The sequence below is a fragment of the Pelodiscus sinensis genome, chromosome 16 (genome assembly GCF_052426305.1).
Source record: "Pelodiscus sinensis isolate ZL-2025 chromosome 16, ASM5242630v1, whole genome shotgun sequence".
NCBI classification, from domain to species: Eukaryota; Metazoa; Chordata; order Testudines; family Trionychidae; genus Pelodiscus; species Pelodiscus sinensis.
Genome location: NC_143067.1, coordinates 23807483 through 23824252, shown reverse-complemented (window position 1 = coordinate 23824252; position 16770 = coordinate 23807483). Strand labels below are relative to the sequence as shown.

At 49.3% G+C, this 16770-nt stretch overlaps 1 protein-coding gene across 2 annotated transcripts in view; it reads left to right on the top strand.

The window, feature by feature from the left end:
• CPEB4 (cytoplasmic polyadenylation element binding protein 4) overlaps positions 1 to 16770 on the top strand; it is a 293293-nt gene that overhangs the window by 31145 nt on the left and 245378 nt on the right. For both annotated transcript variants that reach the window (XM_089769517.1, XM_075900275.2), the window contains one exon: positions 14455 to 14515. In XM_089769517.1, the coding sequence (XP_089625643.1) occupies positions 14465 to 14515 (51 nt within the window). In that variant the 5' untranslated portion in view covers positions 14455 to 14464. The remainder of the gene's footprint in view (positions 1 to 14454; positions 14516 to 16770) is intronic.

The window sequence follows — 16770 nt, the reverse complement described above, 5'->3', positions numbered from 1 at the left end:
TGGATGTGAGGGAGATTCCCCCACTGAGCCATTCTTTTCAAACGACAGATCTGAGGAATTATCCCAGACTGAGGTGTCAGCAAAGGAGGTTTTGGAGCAAATTGATAAACTAAACAGTGATAAGTAGGGATGTTAAAATGTGTTCATTAAAGTAAATGTGTAACTGCTGAAAAAATTCACTGGTTACATGGCGGGGGAGGGGGGGAGTCAGGGCTTTTTAGCTAGTTCCCTGCGAACACTGGCTCCCACCTGTCCCCTTCCCCCTCATGGTGCTGCCTCTGATGCAGAGGCAGCAGCACAAGGGGGAGGCAAGAGAGTGCTTGCATGTAACTATGCATGTTAACCGTGTAAATGGTTATATTTTCACATCCCCAGTAGTAAGTCACCAGAATCGTATGAATTTACTCAAGAACGCAAATGCAAAATTACTGAACTACTAACTGTGGCATGTAGCCTATTGCTTAAATCAGCTTCAGTACCAGATGACTAGCGGACAGATAAGGTAATGCTGATTTTTAATAAAAGATACAGAAGCAATCCTGGCAATTACAGGCCAGTAAGTCTAACTTGAGTACCAGGCAAATTGGTTGAATCTATCTGTGACGGGGCAGAGGCGTCCTGCACTCCGGTCCCCCTGGAAGCCGCATACACAGCGGCACTCGGGCCGGAGCCAGATGCTCCAGAGATGGCTGCGCCGCAAGCGGTGGTGCTCGGGCGGGAGCCGGGCGCCCCGGAGCCGGCTGCCCTGCGAGCGGCGGACCGAGCGGCCCTAGTGCCCGTCGGTCGGTGGTGCGCCAGCTGTTCCTGGGCAGCCGCCACGGCGAGACGCCTGGACAGGACGGCGATCAAAAGGGACGTCACCAAGGGGGTGACGTCACCACATACCCTCGCCACACAGCCGGAAGTGGATGCACGCACGGGGGGGCGGAGCCCCCTCCTGCGCCAAGCGGCCTGGGCATTTAAACCCCGAGCAGCACTGGTAAAGGAGGGAGCCCGGAGAGAACTCTCCCGCGATGCATCGCAGTGGATGAGACCCAGACTGAGGGGGTAAGCCGCCGGCGCAGGTACAGTGGACCGGCGGGGAGAGGAAGCAGCCCAGGGCGGGCAGAGAGAGCCTGCGGGCTGGTGCGTTACAGCAGACGCCCCGCCAGACGGACCGGACGACGCGAGCGTCTGTGTCCTTAGGGCCCTGGGCTGGGGTCTGTGAGAGGGGGCGGGCCTGGACCCCCCTCTCCCTGCTACGGGAGGTAAGATGACCTCTGACGGCGAGGAGGCCCCTCGGGCCGTCAGTGTAATTGATTGGGACGCCGGAGGGCGATTCACCAGGTGACGGGAACACGGGACTGGGGATGGAGAGTTAGGGGCACCATCGGGGCCCCCCGATTCACTCATTTACAGGTGGTGGAGAATATGGGCATTATAAGACCCCTGAACGAAGGGGGGGCTGAATAATGGGGCGGGGAGCAACAGGTGGTGTTTTTCCCTTGCCCCACCTAAGGCCGAAGGCACCGAGATGGACCCCGCCAAGGTGTTGGACTGGCTGATGGTGAACCAACGGCAACACGAGCAACAACAGACCGCGCTTATACAGCAACTCTACACCCAGCACCTCGAGCAGCAGAAGCAGCTGGTGCACGAGCTGGCGGAACAGTTCAAAGTCCAACAGGACTGGTGGAGGCGACAGTACGGACCGCCACAGACGATGATCCTGGGGATCAAGACGGGGGAAGGAGCCGAAGGTGGAGGGCCCCCAAGAACCCCGGTAAGACTAGTAAAGATGGGACCGGAGGACGTTCCGGAGGATGCCGTGGGCCTTATGACCGATGACGAGGCTGCCGAAACCGCTGAGGGAGCCGGGAAGGGGGATCAGCCCCCACCCCCGTTGGAGGGCGAAATCCCGAAGTCAGCTAAGTCCCAGGGGCCTCCTGAAGGCATGCGGGCCAGAAGGGCCAGGAGGCCCAAAACCCGCTGGCTAGCGCCCGCCTGGACAATCCCCAGGCAACGAACCTCGTGGGGACCCCCGCCGCAACCCGTAGGGGAAGGGCCGGCCACGAAAGAGGTAAGGCCTGTGAAGGGCGCGTGCTTCAGAGGCAGTGAAGAGGGGCAGTTCCAAGGGGAATACCCCTACATGGATTGCACATATGCCCAAGCCCTGGCCGGGGGCCTACCGCGAGAAGAGGGGGAAAAGGCGCAGATTATGAGACAGGTGGTGATAGGAGGACAGAGAGTGGAAGCCCTCGTAGACTTGGGCTGCAGCTAAACGATAGTGCGGGAAGACCTGATCGGGGTACAAGGTCCCCGAGGACCACTGGTACGGGTCCAGTGCGTGCACGGTGACGTACACCGGTACGCGACAGCATGGGCACAGATAATAGACGGGACTCACGAGAGCTGGGCCTACGTGGTGGTGGCTCCGAGGTTGGTCTACCCTGCCGTCCTCGGACATGACTGGGAAGGATTTCAACGAGTGATGGGGGAATGGGGGAACCGGCATAGCCCCGAGAACGCGGAAGGGATGCTGGGGGAGAGCGAGGAACCCGTGGACCCCTGGCTAGACCCCAAAGTGGGCCAACGGCCGCCGAGCTCGCCCCAGAACCCTGGGATGGCGACTTCCTCCAGGAACAGAGAGATGACCCGATCCTGCAGCATGCCTGGGCCGCAGCCGAAGGAGGAGGTGAGGCGGAGAGGGGCGACGGTAACAGACAAAGCGGACCCTGGTTTGAGATATGTCGCGATCGTCTGTACCGGGTCACGGAGGGGGTGGAAGAGTGCGGGACCCTCAAGCAACTAGTGATCCACACCCGGTACCGCCACCCACTGACCATGGGCCGGGCACTTGGGCTATGAAAAAATGGTGTGTAGGATCCTACAACACTTTTACTGGCCAGGGGTTTATAAGGAGGTCAAAAACTTTTGCCTGTCATGCCCAGAGTGTCAGCGGGTGAGCCCCAAAGGAGTCCCCAAGGCCCCCCTCGTGCCTCTACCCGTCATAGGCATCCCCTTTGAAAGAATAGCAACGGACTTGGTTGGCCCGCTGGAGAAAACGGCCTCCGGGTGTCAGTACATCCTCGTAGTCCTAGACTACGCCACCCGGTACCCCAAGGCCGTCCCTTTAAGGACAACGACGGCAAAGGTGTTGGCAACTGAGCTGGTAAAGATCTTTGCTCGTGTTGGGGTGCCCAAAGAGATCCTTACCGACCAGGGGACAAATTTCATGTCATGACTCATAGCGGAGTTGTGCCGGCTATTGCATATACGAACGTTACGAACATCAGTCTACCACCCCCAAACCGATGGGCTGGTAGAACGTTTCAACAGGACTTTGAAAAGCATGTTAAGAAAGTTCATAGAGCAGGATCCCCGGGCCTGGGATTGCCTGCTACCCGCCCTAATGTTTGCCGTGCGGGAGGTCCCCCAGGCCTCAACGGGGTTCTCCCCATTTGAACTCCTATATGGGAGGCAGCCCCGGGGGATATTGGACATTGTAAGGGAAAACTTGGAGGAACAGGAGACACGGGTGAAGGGCTCAATCCCCTATATCCTAGAGTTAAGGCAAAAGTTGAAAACTCTAGGGGAATTCACCCAGCTCCACCAACAGGAGGCTGTCAGCCGAAATGGTCAGGGCAGTGTGTGTGTGTGTATGTGTGTGTGTGTGTGTGTTACACCCAAGTCTTCAACTGCTGAGACGCAAAGTCTTGTTGCAGTGGGCAGCCTAGGAGGCTGGAGGGCGCCCCAAAAAATAGTTTAACGTCTGTGACTTTACTGCTAGGACCGGGGTCCCGTCGCAGAGGGCAGCCAACAGGCTCTCAGATGCCCCGGTGTGTGTGTGCGCTATACACCTGAGACTTCAACTGCTGAGACCGGGGTCCCTTGCAGTGGGCAACCTGGAGGAGGTTGACGGGCGCCCCAGTAAGTTTATAGGGAGAGCTTATAACACCTCAGATTTTATCTGCTAGAATCCAAGATTCCTTCGCAGCGGGCAGCCTTAGGGAAAGACTGAGAAGTGCCCCAATGGATCTGCCACCGGGGAGTGACACAATCCAAAATGCCCAAGCTCTCCCTATACCTGGTCCCTTTGACCGGCTGAAGTTCTTTTGTTTGTGTTCAGTTTGGGTACAGCAGCATGGGTTCAAGTCAGAAGCTTGACACTCACTGGCTTATTATAGGAGAAAGAAAGAGAAAATAAAATAAAAGAAACTTGGTTCTATATATATATATATATATATTTTATAAGTGAATGAGGGCATCCCACTTATTTCCAAAGTTTATAGCTAAATCACCTTACCAAAGGCAGTTTACAATAGAAACGAAGCAGTTTGCCTTAAGAAACTATAATAAAGTAACTAAGCTTATAACAGAGAGACAATTAAAGTGTACACATAAAGAAAACACATTGCAGGTACAATTCTCACCCCTGCGTTCCAGACTTGGCGTGGCCAGCGTCTTTCTCTCAATCCCTCGGGAAGAAGTAGGGCGAGGTTGGGCGTCCCACGGACCTCGGGAGACAATCAATACCTGCCAGCAGGTGTAGGTGATTGGAGCTCAAATGGGGTGGGCAACTAAACCCTCTTTATACCCCTTGGGTCACATGGGCTTCTTCCTGGTCTCAAGTGGCCAATTAGGAAAAATGGCTTTGAATGCCAAGTTTCCCACGAAGGGTGCAAAGCATAATTCACACCTGGGAAGATGCAGACAATGGGCACCTCTTGTATATGATGGGCGAAGATTCCTCTCCTGAGACAGTGCAGGCGTGTCAATTACTGATACTAGCCATCACGGCGACGGGAGGCCTCCCAGTCGTCAGCTAGCCCATTTACTGTCTGGTTTTTGTTTATGGTAGAGTCAGGGACAGGCACCACACCTGCGTTCCCAGAGCATCAAAGGCTGACTGCCTTTCTCTTGCTCTCTGGGGGGGGGGGGGAACAAGATGGGGTTCGTGGAAAAACAAGATGGGGTTTGTGTCTGGCTACAGAGGCCCAGGCCAGACAGGCGGCCTATTATAATATTGGGGCCCGCCTAAGAACCTTTGAACCGGGGGACCGGGTCTTACTCTTGTTACCGGTGCAAGACTCTAAATTGTTAGCCAAGTGGCAGGGGCCCTTTGAGGTGGTCAGACGGGTAGGGGAAGTGGACTATGAGATGCGCCTGCCCGGAACCCGCAGAGAAACAAAGATTTACCATGTGAATCTCTTGAAGGCCTGGAGGCGACAAGAAGCCCTAATATTGGACCTCGTAGAACTCGAAATAGACCTGGGGCCGGGAGGGACGGGCCACACCGCTTCGTCGGGACCAGGAGTGAACCCCGCACTGACGTCGGCACAGAGAGAGGGATTAGAATTCCTGTTCAAGGAATTCGCAGACGTTTTGACCGATCAACCAGGGCGAACGACCCGAGCCTACCATCATGTGGATACCGAGACCGGAAAAACAGTAAGGGACCCCATACGCCCCCTCCCGGGGAAGATGTGGGAGATGGTGAGGGAGGAGATCCAGAAGATGCTCCGGTGGGGAGTGATCGAGGAGTCACATAGTGCTTGGCGGAGTCCGATCGTATTGGTCCCAAAACCTGACGGCTCGACGCGCTTTTGCATCGATTTTCGGAAAATTAATAGCATATCACGTTTTGATGCATACCCCATGCTGAGAGTGGATGAACTACTGGACCGGCTGGGCCAAGCTCGTTACCTGTTGACGATCGACCTGAGCAAAGGGTATTGGCAAATCCCCCTCACCGACACCTCAAGGGAAAAGACGGCCTTCTCTATGCCCTTCGGGCTATATCAATTTGTGCGTACGCCGTTCGGCTTGCATGGGGCGGCGGCCACATTCCAGCGGCTGATGGATAACGTATTGAAGAAACACCAGTGGTATGCGGCTGCCTACATCGATGATATTATAGTGTACAGGAGTCATGGGAAGAACACCTGGGAAGACTCCGGGCCATCTTGAGAACGTTGCAGGAGGCGGGGCTGACAGCAAACCCTAGCAAGTGCCACTTCGGAGAGAGGGAGGTGACGTACCTAGGCTACACGGTGGGAAGGGGCCAGGTGAAGTCCCTAGTCAATAAGGTGAGGGCCCTACGGGAATACCCCCCACCCACGACGAAGAGGCAGGTCCGCCAATTCTTAGGCCTAGCCAGTTATTATCGGCGGTTTGTGCCCCACTTCGCATCCCTGGCGGCACCACTGACAGACCTGACGCAAAAAGCACGCCCTAATAAGGTAATGTGGACGGAGGCCTGTGATCGGGCCTTCCAGATACTCAAAAACAAGCTGACCGGCGCACCGGTACTAGCCCAACCAAATTTCGACAGACCCTTTATAGTGCAAACGGACGCTTCGGAGGATGGGTTAGGGGCCGTCCTCTCCCAGGAGCAAGAGGGGGCAGAACACCCTGTGATATATATCAGCCACAAGCTGTTTCCCCGCGAGCGCAAGTACTCGACTATAGAAAAGGAAGCGCTGGCAGTTAAGTGGGCTATAGAGATGCTACGGTATTACTTATGGGGCAATCGGTTCATGGTTGTGACCGACCATGCCCCGTTGCAGTGGTTGCAAAATATGAAAGACACAAATGCCCAAATCATGCGCTGGTATCTCTCTTTACAGCCGTATGCCTTCGATGTAGTCCACCGAGCCGGCGCCACGCATGGGAATTCGGACTTCTTCTCCCGAAACGACGTCCAAGAAGAAGACGCGGAACAGGGGGTAAAGGGACCTTTAAGGGGGGAGGTGTGTGACGGGGCAGAGGCGCCCCGCACTTTGGTCCCCCTGGAAGCCGCATACACGGCGGCACTCAGGCTGGAGCCGGACGCTCCAGAGACGGCTGCGCCGCAAGCGGTGGTGCTCGGGCGGAAGCCGGGCACCCTGGAGCCGGCTGCCCCGCGAGCGGCGGACCGAGCGGCCCTAGTGCTTGTCGGTCGGTGGTGCACCGGCTGTTCCTGGGCAGCCGCAGCGGCGAGTAATTGCAAAGTAATGCACAGTGGACAATATATTCTCGGCTATACATACAAAATAACGGGGTCTAAATTAGGTGTTACCACTCAAAGAAAGAAATGTTTGAGTCCCTGGATACTTCCCTAGAATCATAGCTGGAAGAGACCTCAGGAGGTCATCAAGTCTAGCCCCCTGCCCAAGGCAGGACCAATCCCAACTAAATCAACCCAGCCAGGGCTTTGTCAAGCCGAGACTTGAAAACACCTGCACAGCAGCAGTAAAAAAAAGCTAACAATGTTAGGAACCATTAAGAAAGGGATAGATGAGACAAAAAATATCATAATGTCACCATTTAAATCTGTGGTACTCTCACATCTTGAATACTCTATGCATTTCTGTTTTTAACCTCTCAAAAAAGATCTTTATATACAAGTTTGGTACCTACAATAGAAATACCAAGTACTTAAGAATATTTAGAACTCTCTCTATCAGCTTCATTTAGCATGGAAACGCTAATTGGCTATTCTCCTTTTTTTTTTCCCTCCGTTCTTTTCCCTCCCCATCCCGTCTCTGTCTCTGCTATTTATTTGGAACTTGGACCACTTAAACTCCATTCATCTGAAGAAGTGGGTCGTGCCCATGAAGTAGCTGCTTTTGTGGAAAAACTTGCCAGCTATCTACACTGGCCGCTTGAATTTCCTCAAGAACACTGACGATCTCATGTAAGATTGTCAGTGTTCTTGCGGAAATACTATGCTGCTCCCGTTCGGGCAAAAGCCCTCTTGCAGAAATGCTTTTGCGCAAGAGGGCCAGTGTAGACAATGTGGTATTGTTTTGCGCAAAAAAGCCCTGATCGCGAAAATGGCCATCGGGGCTTTCTTGCACAAAACCGCATCTAGATTGACATGGACGCTTTTCCGCAAAAAGTGCTTTTGCGGAAAAGCGTCCGTGCCAATCTAGACGTTCTTTTCCGCAAATGCTTTTAACGGAAAAACTTTTCCGTTAAAAGCATTTGCAGAAAATCATGCCAGTCTAGACGTAGCATAGGTGAAAGGTAGAGACTTTTAAACAGGGGTGGGGACCCTTTTTTGGGTCGGGGGCCGCACACGAGTGAGAAGCAAATAAAACAAAAAAAAACCTTCACTGATGTGGCCCCCTACTGAGGAGAGAGATTCCCCTTATACACCAGAGCCAGGGAGGTCCAGACTAGATTGTGTGCTCCAGCTGGTTGGGGGGATGTGGGGGTGGAGTGCCAGTGCAGGCTCCCCAATGTTGGGGGGGTCCCTGAGCCTCAGGGAGCCGGATTCAGACAAGCCAGGGGCCAGATTCTGCCCTTGGGCCCTCTGTTCCCCACCTCGGTTCCTGTTTTAAAGCAATGCCACATGATACCAAGCAAGTGTTACCCCCATTATTGCTACAGAAAATGTATTCTATGCAGGTCAGGTCTGCTTCTACTCTGCCTGGCACTTTGTTGTCATTCATGTCTGTGCAATGTGTGTATAAAAACAATACCAAAGAGAAATGGCAGGGTTTGATGCCTGCCTTGCACTCAGGTGCTTCAGAAGTTGATCCAGTCTGCACAAGACCAAGGCGATCTTGGGAGTTGACCTGCATTGCGACTCTGATTCAATGGATGCAGATCTGCCTGGCTACGTCTACACTAGCACCCTTTTCCGGAAATGCTTAAAACGGAACAGTTTTTCCGTTATAAGTATTTCCGGAAAAGCACGTCTACATTGGCAGGATGCTTCTCCGGAAAAGCACGTTTTCCGGAAAAGCGTCCATGCCAATGTAGACACACTTTTCCGCAAAAAAGCCCCAATCGTCATTTTCACGATCGGGGCTTTTTTGCAGAAAAGACTACTGTGCTGTCTACATTGGCCCTTTTCCGGAACAGTTTTTCCGGAAAAGGACTTTTGCCCGAATGGGAGCAGCATAGTTTTTCCGGAAAAACAATGATGATTTTACATTAGATCGTCATTGCTTTTCCGGAAAAGCAAGCGGCCAGTGTAGACAGCTCGCAGCTTATTCCGGAAAAGCGGCTGCTTTTCCAGAATAAGTGGCCCAGTGTAGACACAGCCCCTCAGTCTTAACCCTTCTGCACCTTCCTTGCCTCCTTTCTCCTCCACACTCCTCTTGATCCACCTCCACCCTGGTCTTTGGGAAGAAAACACATGCTGCTTTTACACTGCCTGTGCACACTCCACACCAGAGGTGGGCAATAATTGGTCAAGGACCACACTCTTCTAAGATATTAATGGAAGAGGTTCAGGATCTAGGATGGAGGTTGGGTGCACAAGGGAACTTGGGGTAAGGTATTGGGGTGCAGGAGGAAGTGTGGGGTCTGGGAGGGAGTTTGTGTGAAGCAGGGGGTTGCGACCTGAGGCAGGAGACTGGGGCGCAGGGGTTTGGGTTGTGAACTTGGGCTGGAGGGGTTAGTGACCTGGGGCAAGGGATTGGAGTGCCAGGTCTAGGTTCAGGAGCAGGGGCAGAGGGTTTGGCTTCTGTGAGGTAGGGGACAGGAGTGGGGTGGCAGAGAGTTAGGGGGATGTAGGGCTGGAGTGCCTGAGGCAGGCTGTGGCCAGGAGATGCTTTCCTGGGCAACTCCTGGCTAGCAGCCTGGCAGGTTCCCTGCCTTTCCTGCCCCAGCAGGCCACTCAGAGCAGTCGACTGTGGGGCCATGCGTGTCTATGTACAGTTGCAAGCCTGAGGGGAGGAGAACTTGCACGCTGCTTGTTCTTTAAATAGGCAGCTTCCATTGGCCAGGAACTGGCCAATGGGAGCTACAAGATTGTGCTGGGGGTGGGGGCAGAGTGCAAAGCCTCTCCCTTCTGCTGGGCTCGCAGCTTTTCCCAGACATACAGGGCCCCCCAGCCAGCTTTTCTGGCTTGCAGGAGCGGGGCAGGCAGGGAGCCTGACTAAGGCTCCCACGTGACCACGAGCTGTATGCAGGAGCTTGGTGGCCATATTTTGTCCGGCCCTGCTCCATACACGCATACTGTATTCACACACTGTTTCTGTGCACTATGCTCATACACCCTGTACAGGCACATTGCACACATACAGTGCACCTTCACCAGACATATTGCATTGTGGGAAAGTTCCAGAATATTCTTTAGCCTTTCATTGAACCCATGATCATTGTATGGGTTTGGCTTAAACCTTGCAGTAATTCTCATTGTTGACTGAGATTTGATTTGAGGTTTGTTTGCAAGACCAGTTCAGGGGAATTTGGAGAATGGGGCAGATCACTGAACAATGCTTAGATCTCAACTGGCTGAACTGTTGGCCTGATCTCTTGCAAAAGCAAACTGCTGAATTGCCTACAATTGAGTTGCCACTTGGTAGTCCAAGTTGTGGGATGTGAAGGGTCTCAATGTCCACCAAACATCATTGTGCTCAATTGCATCAGTGCCATTTAAGGCATCTGCATTATATTACACTGCCACACAAGCATTGCAGGGTTGCCCTAGTGACCTTGTCTCAACAAGTGAGCTCCGAAGAAGTGGCAAACCCCAGAATTGTGTCCCAAATAGGCTGCCAGGAACAGAAAGTTCTGTGTAGATTTATATTGCCTGAAAGTTCTGTTGCAGTGTCCTTGAGTGCCCTCCTTCTGCCCTAAGTCTTTGCTTCTAATGCTTTATGCTCCTTTAGCTTAATCCATTTTACAAAACATTCTGTCCCTGTATCTCTCCGCCTCGTCAACTTTCCAGGACTTTTGAAATCTCATTTTACAGCATCTCCTTTCTCCCTTGCCTCTGCCTTTTAATTTCTCTCTACATCTTCTTTATGAGCCCCACAATGGGAAGCTTTCATTTATTCTGTGTCTTGACGTTGCATTACTATTTTCTCTCATTTCAACACCATGTACAAGCTTGACCTGTAAAGCTCACAGGACACTGTGTTTGAAAGATACTCTAGAAATAAAGGGTCCAGTCCTGCAGGCACAAAATGCTCTTGACCCCCATTCAAGTCAGTGGGAGTTGAGGGTGCTGAGCTCTTTCTGGTATGGGCCTGAAGACTACATCATGTTGTGTTGTAGAGCTGGGGAATCCATTCCTCATTTTAAAGAGTAATTGTGACATTTACTACAGTAGCTGGTTCATAGCAAGATTCCTATTACAAACTTTTTCCCCCTAACATCTTCATCTGTGGATGTACACATGCTACTTTCTGTAATAGTCAAATTTCTCCTTATAGAGTCCATCAAATTCAGCACTAAACAAATACTCATTAGAGCAAGTTGGATTTCTAGGCTTGCTTACCTGTTTGTTTTGACGGTGTCTTGCCATCATTGACTGAGCTGGAAATTGGGTCTGAAAACAAGCTTGAGACTAAGGCATGAACTGAATAGAGTCAGTTTTAGCAAAGGTTAAAGCAAAATAGATGTTAAGCAGATATCGGGGGACACTGTTTAATGCTGTGTTTTTAGGCAAGAGTGTAGGTAGCAATGCTACAGTGAGGGAGGTTTCCAGATATACTATTAGCATAGAGAAGACTTACAGGAAGAGGTCTTCTAGCTCATGGTCAGCGGCATCTAACCATTAGGAAAGGAAGATGGGCATGAAAGTTTGCAAGTCCAGTATATGTTTAGTATTAGAGCTAGCAAAGCTGACTGAAATCTGGAGGTGTAGACTAGGGGAGGGACTATGGAGGAGGGACATATGTGAAGGCATTGAAGGAGAGGAACTTGAAAATGAAGCCATACATAGCATAACCGAGGCAGTGAGGGGAAAATAGGGATGTTAAAGGAGGTGACCCAGGAAGCATTAGCAGCCCTGCCGCCTACTGTGCAGCTGGGCCAGAGCAGCCCCTCCCCGCTGCCTGGAGCAGCCTTCTAGCTGTGGCAGGCTAGCCAGCAGGACCTCTGCTTCGGGGATCCATCAGCCCTCCACAATTAACTGGTTAAATTATTCAAATTATATAGTGTTTGACCAGTTAACGTTTTTACGGGTATTTAATGGAAGGGAATGTGCTAAAGAGATCCCCAAGAGTTCAATCAGAAGCTAAGGGTGTATGTCTGAAAGGGAGAATCTCTCCAGCCAAGTGGGTGATAAATCCACAATGTCTCTGTGTGGCACAAGCTGTACATTAATTGGTCCCAAATAGCATTCATTTCATCACATTTTGACTTGCATTCCTTCCCCACAATCCCTACTAGGAAGGTTCCCAGCACATGTCTTTCCTCAAAGCCGTAAATGTGCCAATCTCCTTCCATTTCCTATGGAATACACTAAAAACACTGATCCAGGTTCAGATCTTAGATGTAGTTCATTGCTGTTAGTCCAAGAAAATTGTTATTTTTAAACACTTTGGAACTATTCTAATTGCAAGGTGATGGGCACTGTATAAGCTGGTAGGTAGGTAGATAGTAAGGCAACTCTGTTGATTTCAGTGAAGTTATTCCAGATTTACATTGGATCTGGCCTACACCAAGGAAACATTGTTGACCTCACACTAACTACTGAGGAGAGATTCTCTAGAGTGAGACAGGCATGTTCTAGTGCCATCCTCAAGAAGGATGGGATTTTGCACGTGTTCATGTATTATTGAACCTGAAGTGGGGCCCCTTGGGATGAATGGTAGTGTGGGAAGAGAGGAGAAGAAACATTAGGCTAGTATCATACAAACCAGATACCCTCTTTTATTGCTTGTAAAGGACAGAATCAACAGCAGCCATCTGGGAACAAAAACTCTGAGTGGCTATAAAGTAGATCATGTGGACTGTGTAACAATTAGGCCTTGTTGCATGATCCGGAGAATGCTCCTCCTTTAAGAGCCCTCCTCACCTCCTCCCCAGATTGCTGTTACTAGAACCAAAAAGCATTGTGGTTGCATCAGGAAGAATTCCAAAGTAACCCTCTACTATCTGGAGAGCTGATCCTGGGACCTTTGGCTCCATGTGACAGGCCAAGACCATCTCATCCTGGAAAGTAAACACCCAAGCCATTAGCACTGCAGCATCTGTGAAAGATAGAGGCCAATCAGACTTGCATAGCTGCTGAAGCTGCCAAACTGTCACCACATTATAGTGCCAGGGGAATCTCGGCCATTTCATTCCAGGCCTGACTGATGCCTCCTCAGCCTTGGTAATGAGATGCAAGCTCTTTGATTTGCACGCCTGCAGCAGAAAGGCCTTTCCCAGTGGAGCGACCATATGTGCAAACTTCAGGTGTCCTAGCAATGCCTGCATATGCTTTAGTGTGATTTATTTTTAGGGACTCTTGCTTCTTTTACTGCCAGGCTATGTAATGTCTTTCTAACTTGTCCCCTGGCAACCTAGATACCATTTTAATGGAGTTTATCTCATTGCCCTCTAAAATGGGATGTCAGTGGATAGCTCTTCTGTTTCATTAAGAGCTAATGGAACAGACAGCAAACCCCCTACCCAGTTTGCAAAATGGTCTGGCCAGACTTTAACAGGGTTCAGAAAAAGAGCTAGATAAATTCATGGAGATTAGGACTATCAGTGGCTATTAGGAATGGTGTCCCTAACCTCTGTTTGTCAGAAGTTGGGAATGGGTGACAGGAGAGGGATCACTTTTGTTAATTCCTTCTAGGGCACCTGGCATTGGCCGCTGTTGGAAGACTAGGCTACTAGGCTACATGGAACTTTAATCTGACCCAGTATGGCTGTTCTTATGTTCTTATGAATTCTTGGTGTGGCACATGAGGCTCTGCATCAAAAAAGGACTCTTAATGGCTTGGACTGAGGAAACCTCCCAGTCATATCAGACTTGGTGCCTGCCTGAAATCCAGTTAATGACCTGCCGAGTCAGTTTTCAAAAGCTGTGTTAGATGCCAACTAGCACGTAGGCTCTGTCTAGGCCAGGGCTGAGACCGAGCTGCTTGTGGGTAGTGCTGGCTGTGCCAGCCCTTCTGTGATGACCCCATCAGTTACTGTGGAACTTAATCTTTCATTTAACACCTCAGATCCCTTGCCCCTTGATTCCTAATCCCCATGGCCTCTGAGAATCTCATTCTGAACATGACATGATGCAGAGCTAAGTCTCCTGACAATAAACAACCGATGAACATTTTGTGTGTGCATCTGCACACGGTTGGGGCATGAAGAATGAGCTAGGACTCTATATGGCAGTGTTTGGTAGCATGTTAGGGGTAGATGAGTAATAGATTTAGCACTACACAGAGACACAAACCTAAATCACGCAAGTAATGGGCGCACATAAGGACTGAAGAAGAAGCAGTGGAGTCTCTATTTGTCACTCCACACCAAGATACTATACTAGGGTAAGAACAATGAGAAGTCCTGTGGCACCTTATAGACTTACAGATATATTGGAGCATAAGCTTTCGTGGGCAAAGACCCACTTGGTCAGATGCATAGTGAAAAGCTTATGCTCCAATATATCTGTTGGGCTATAAGATGCCACAGGACTTCTCATTGTTCTTGCAGATTCAGACTCACACAGCTACCCCTATGATACTAGACTAGGGTAAAGAATTCCTTTTCCTCTTACATACTCCGTGTAATGCCCATTTCTGTTGTTCCTGATAGGCCTGGAGGAATGGCTTTAGAAACACAATTTTACCACCAAGACTGCAAGGCCAAAATCCAGGTAAGGTCACTTCAGCTTTTCATCCTTGTAGGCAGATAAGTGTGTATGCGCGCATGTGTGCTTGCATGTGCGTGTGCCCAGATGTCTTTTGAATGAGCTCTTAAAAGTCCTATTTTTGGGAGTATAGAATTTGTTCACTGTTGTCCTTGACCAAAATGTCAGCTAATTCCTTAACTGTTGGGTGCATTTCTGTGTTCTCCACCTAGAAATGGCTGCATTTTTGAGGTGTTGTGAAGGCCTCTGGGGTTTTCAGGATGAAAGGTGCTATATAAATGTAAAATACTACTACACTCACAGGCATAAATTGACATTATATACTGTGCAGATATAATTTCTTCTGCTGCCTCATGGTATCACTTGTATATTATGCTTACCCACAAAGTCTGAGAATTATTACAATCTCAAAAGCACTGAGCAGTTATTTGAAAGGACTTGGAGTATGAGATAAAAAAAGCATCTACTATAAAAATTCAACTCTCTTGATTTCAGTTTTCCCCATGTAGAGAGAAAACATCACAGCCAAAAAACAACATAGCAAAATTTACATCTGGCATGTTTATACTAAGTGAGGTTTATTTTTCTTTCGATGCCTATGCATAAAATCCACTGTTGCTAAGGTGTGGGTTGTGTGTGCACATATGAATATATATTTATAGTGTATACACACACATTATGTATTATACCATTCATCTCCACTTGTCATATTCACTCATAGTGATGGCAGGTAATGCGTGCACACACATTCCCAGCCATGTAATGTGTGAATTCCTTCTGTTCTGGGGTTCTGACCAACGGTTTTGTACATCCATTGTTATTAAGGGTTCCAGCATGTACCAGTCAATTTAAATACAGTGAAACCTTTGTTATCCAGCACTCTGTTAACCAGAAAACTTTAACTGGCATTGCCCTCAGCCACAATACTGTCACATCTTCAAGCACACAGGCCTGGCTTGGTTTACTATGATTGACTTAACAATTTTTTATTTAAGAAGTACTAATCATCTTTAACTCAAAATAGAAATGTGAGACCAACTGCCTCACGCTACAAAACTACCAATATTAAAAACTTGTGTTTTACTATTATTGTCCATTGGTTTTTCCTAGATTGATGGGGATCCTTAGATAACCAGAACTCCCTAATCCCTGAGCATGCTAGATAACACAGGTTTTACTGTACATTAGTATCTGGGCTCTGGCCTGGCATATGGGAAACTGTCTCTGCTTGTAGTGCTTTGCTGCACACACATTGTACATAGATAACAGAGTTTGTTATCCAAATGCCAGAGGACGCAGAGTAAGCTTGAATGATCAAGGTTTTGGACAATCATAGAACATTCAATGACACTGACAGATTGTAGAGGACATGACTCCGTTTCAGGTAAGTGATGTTTGGATAAGTTTGTACTATATTCACAAATCTGCAAATGATTTCTATACACTGTGTGAATAAACAGATACAAACCTCAGCTTTGACTTCCAGTGATGTGTTACCGAATTTCTGAACCAAGTAGTTTTCATCCTAGTTGTTCAGTCATGCAGAGTCAAACTAGTTTGTGAAAATCCAGCTGCATATTAAATCACTGCACCATCATACATCCTGCTGCCGTCTGAAACTGTGGATGCTAATCCCTCTGGAATTAGGAGGGCTGGTTCCCCCACTATCTGCAATAGCTGCTGTTGACAGCAGTAATGTCTGAAACAGAGAAGCGTGCAGTTTGATTTTCAGGAAATTGGGTTACAATGGCTGGAGGATTGAACATGCAGGCGGTCAGACCCACAAAGACATGTGACAGGTCAGGCAGGAATCTATTTGTCTCTGCAGTTTATCAGAGGCATCCATACAGAGCAGGCTTATAGGATCAAATTCACTGACTTTGGTCGCATTACTTCAGGGACGAATTTGGCCTAGAGAGGAAGCAATAAGAAATTGAAAGCAATGAGAAATAACACTCAGGTGCAAATGAGAGCAATTAAAAATATGAACCTGCTTGACCCTAATTTACAAACCTCTAGCTGTAAATGAATATTTCTTGATTTGAAGTTGAAGCATAATAATTTATGAAACCATTAATGGGTTTTGGATTAAATAGTTCTCCCAGCTCTTGAGTCCTTGTGTGTCTGGGTGTGTGTATATTATGTGATCTTTCTTTTCAAGTTTGTTTTTTTGTTTTAACCTTCCTGTTCACCAGCAGTGCTGAAAAACAGGCCTCCCCCCCAAAATAAAGATTGCATCTAATGTCTGAAATGTGCTAATC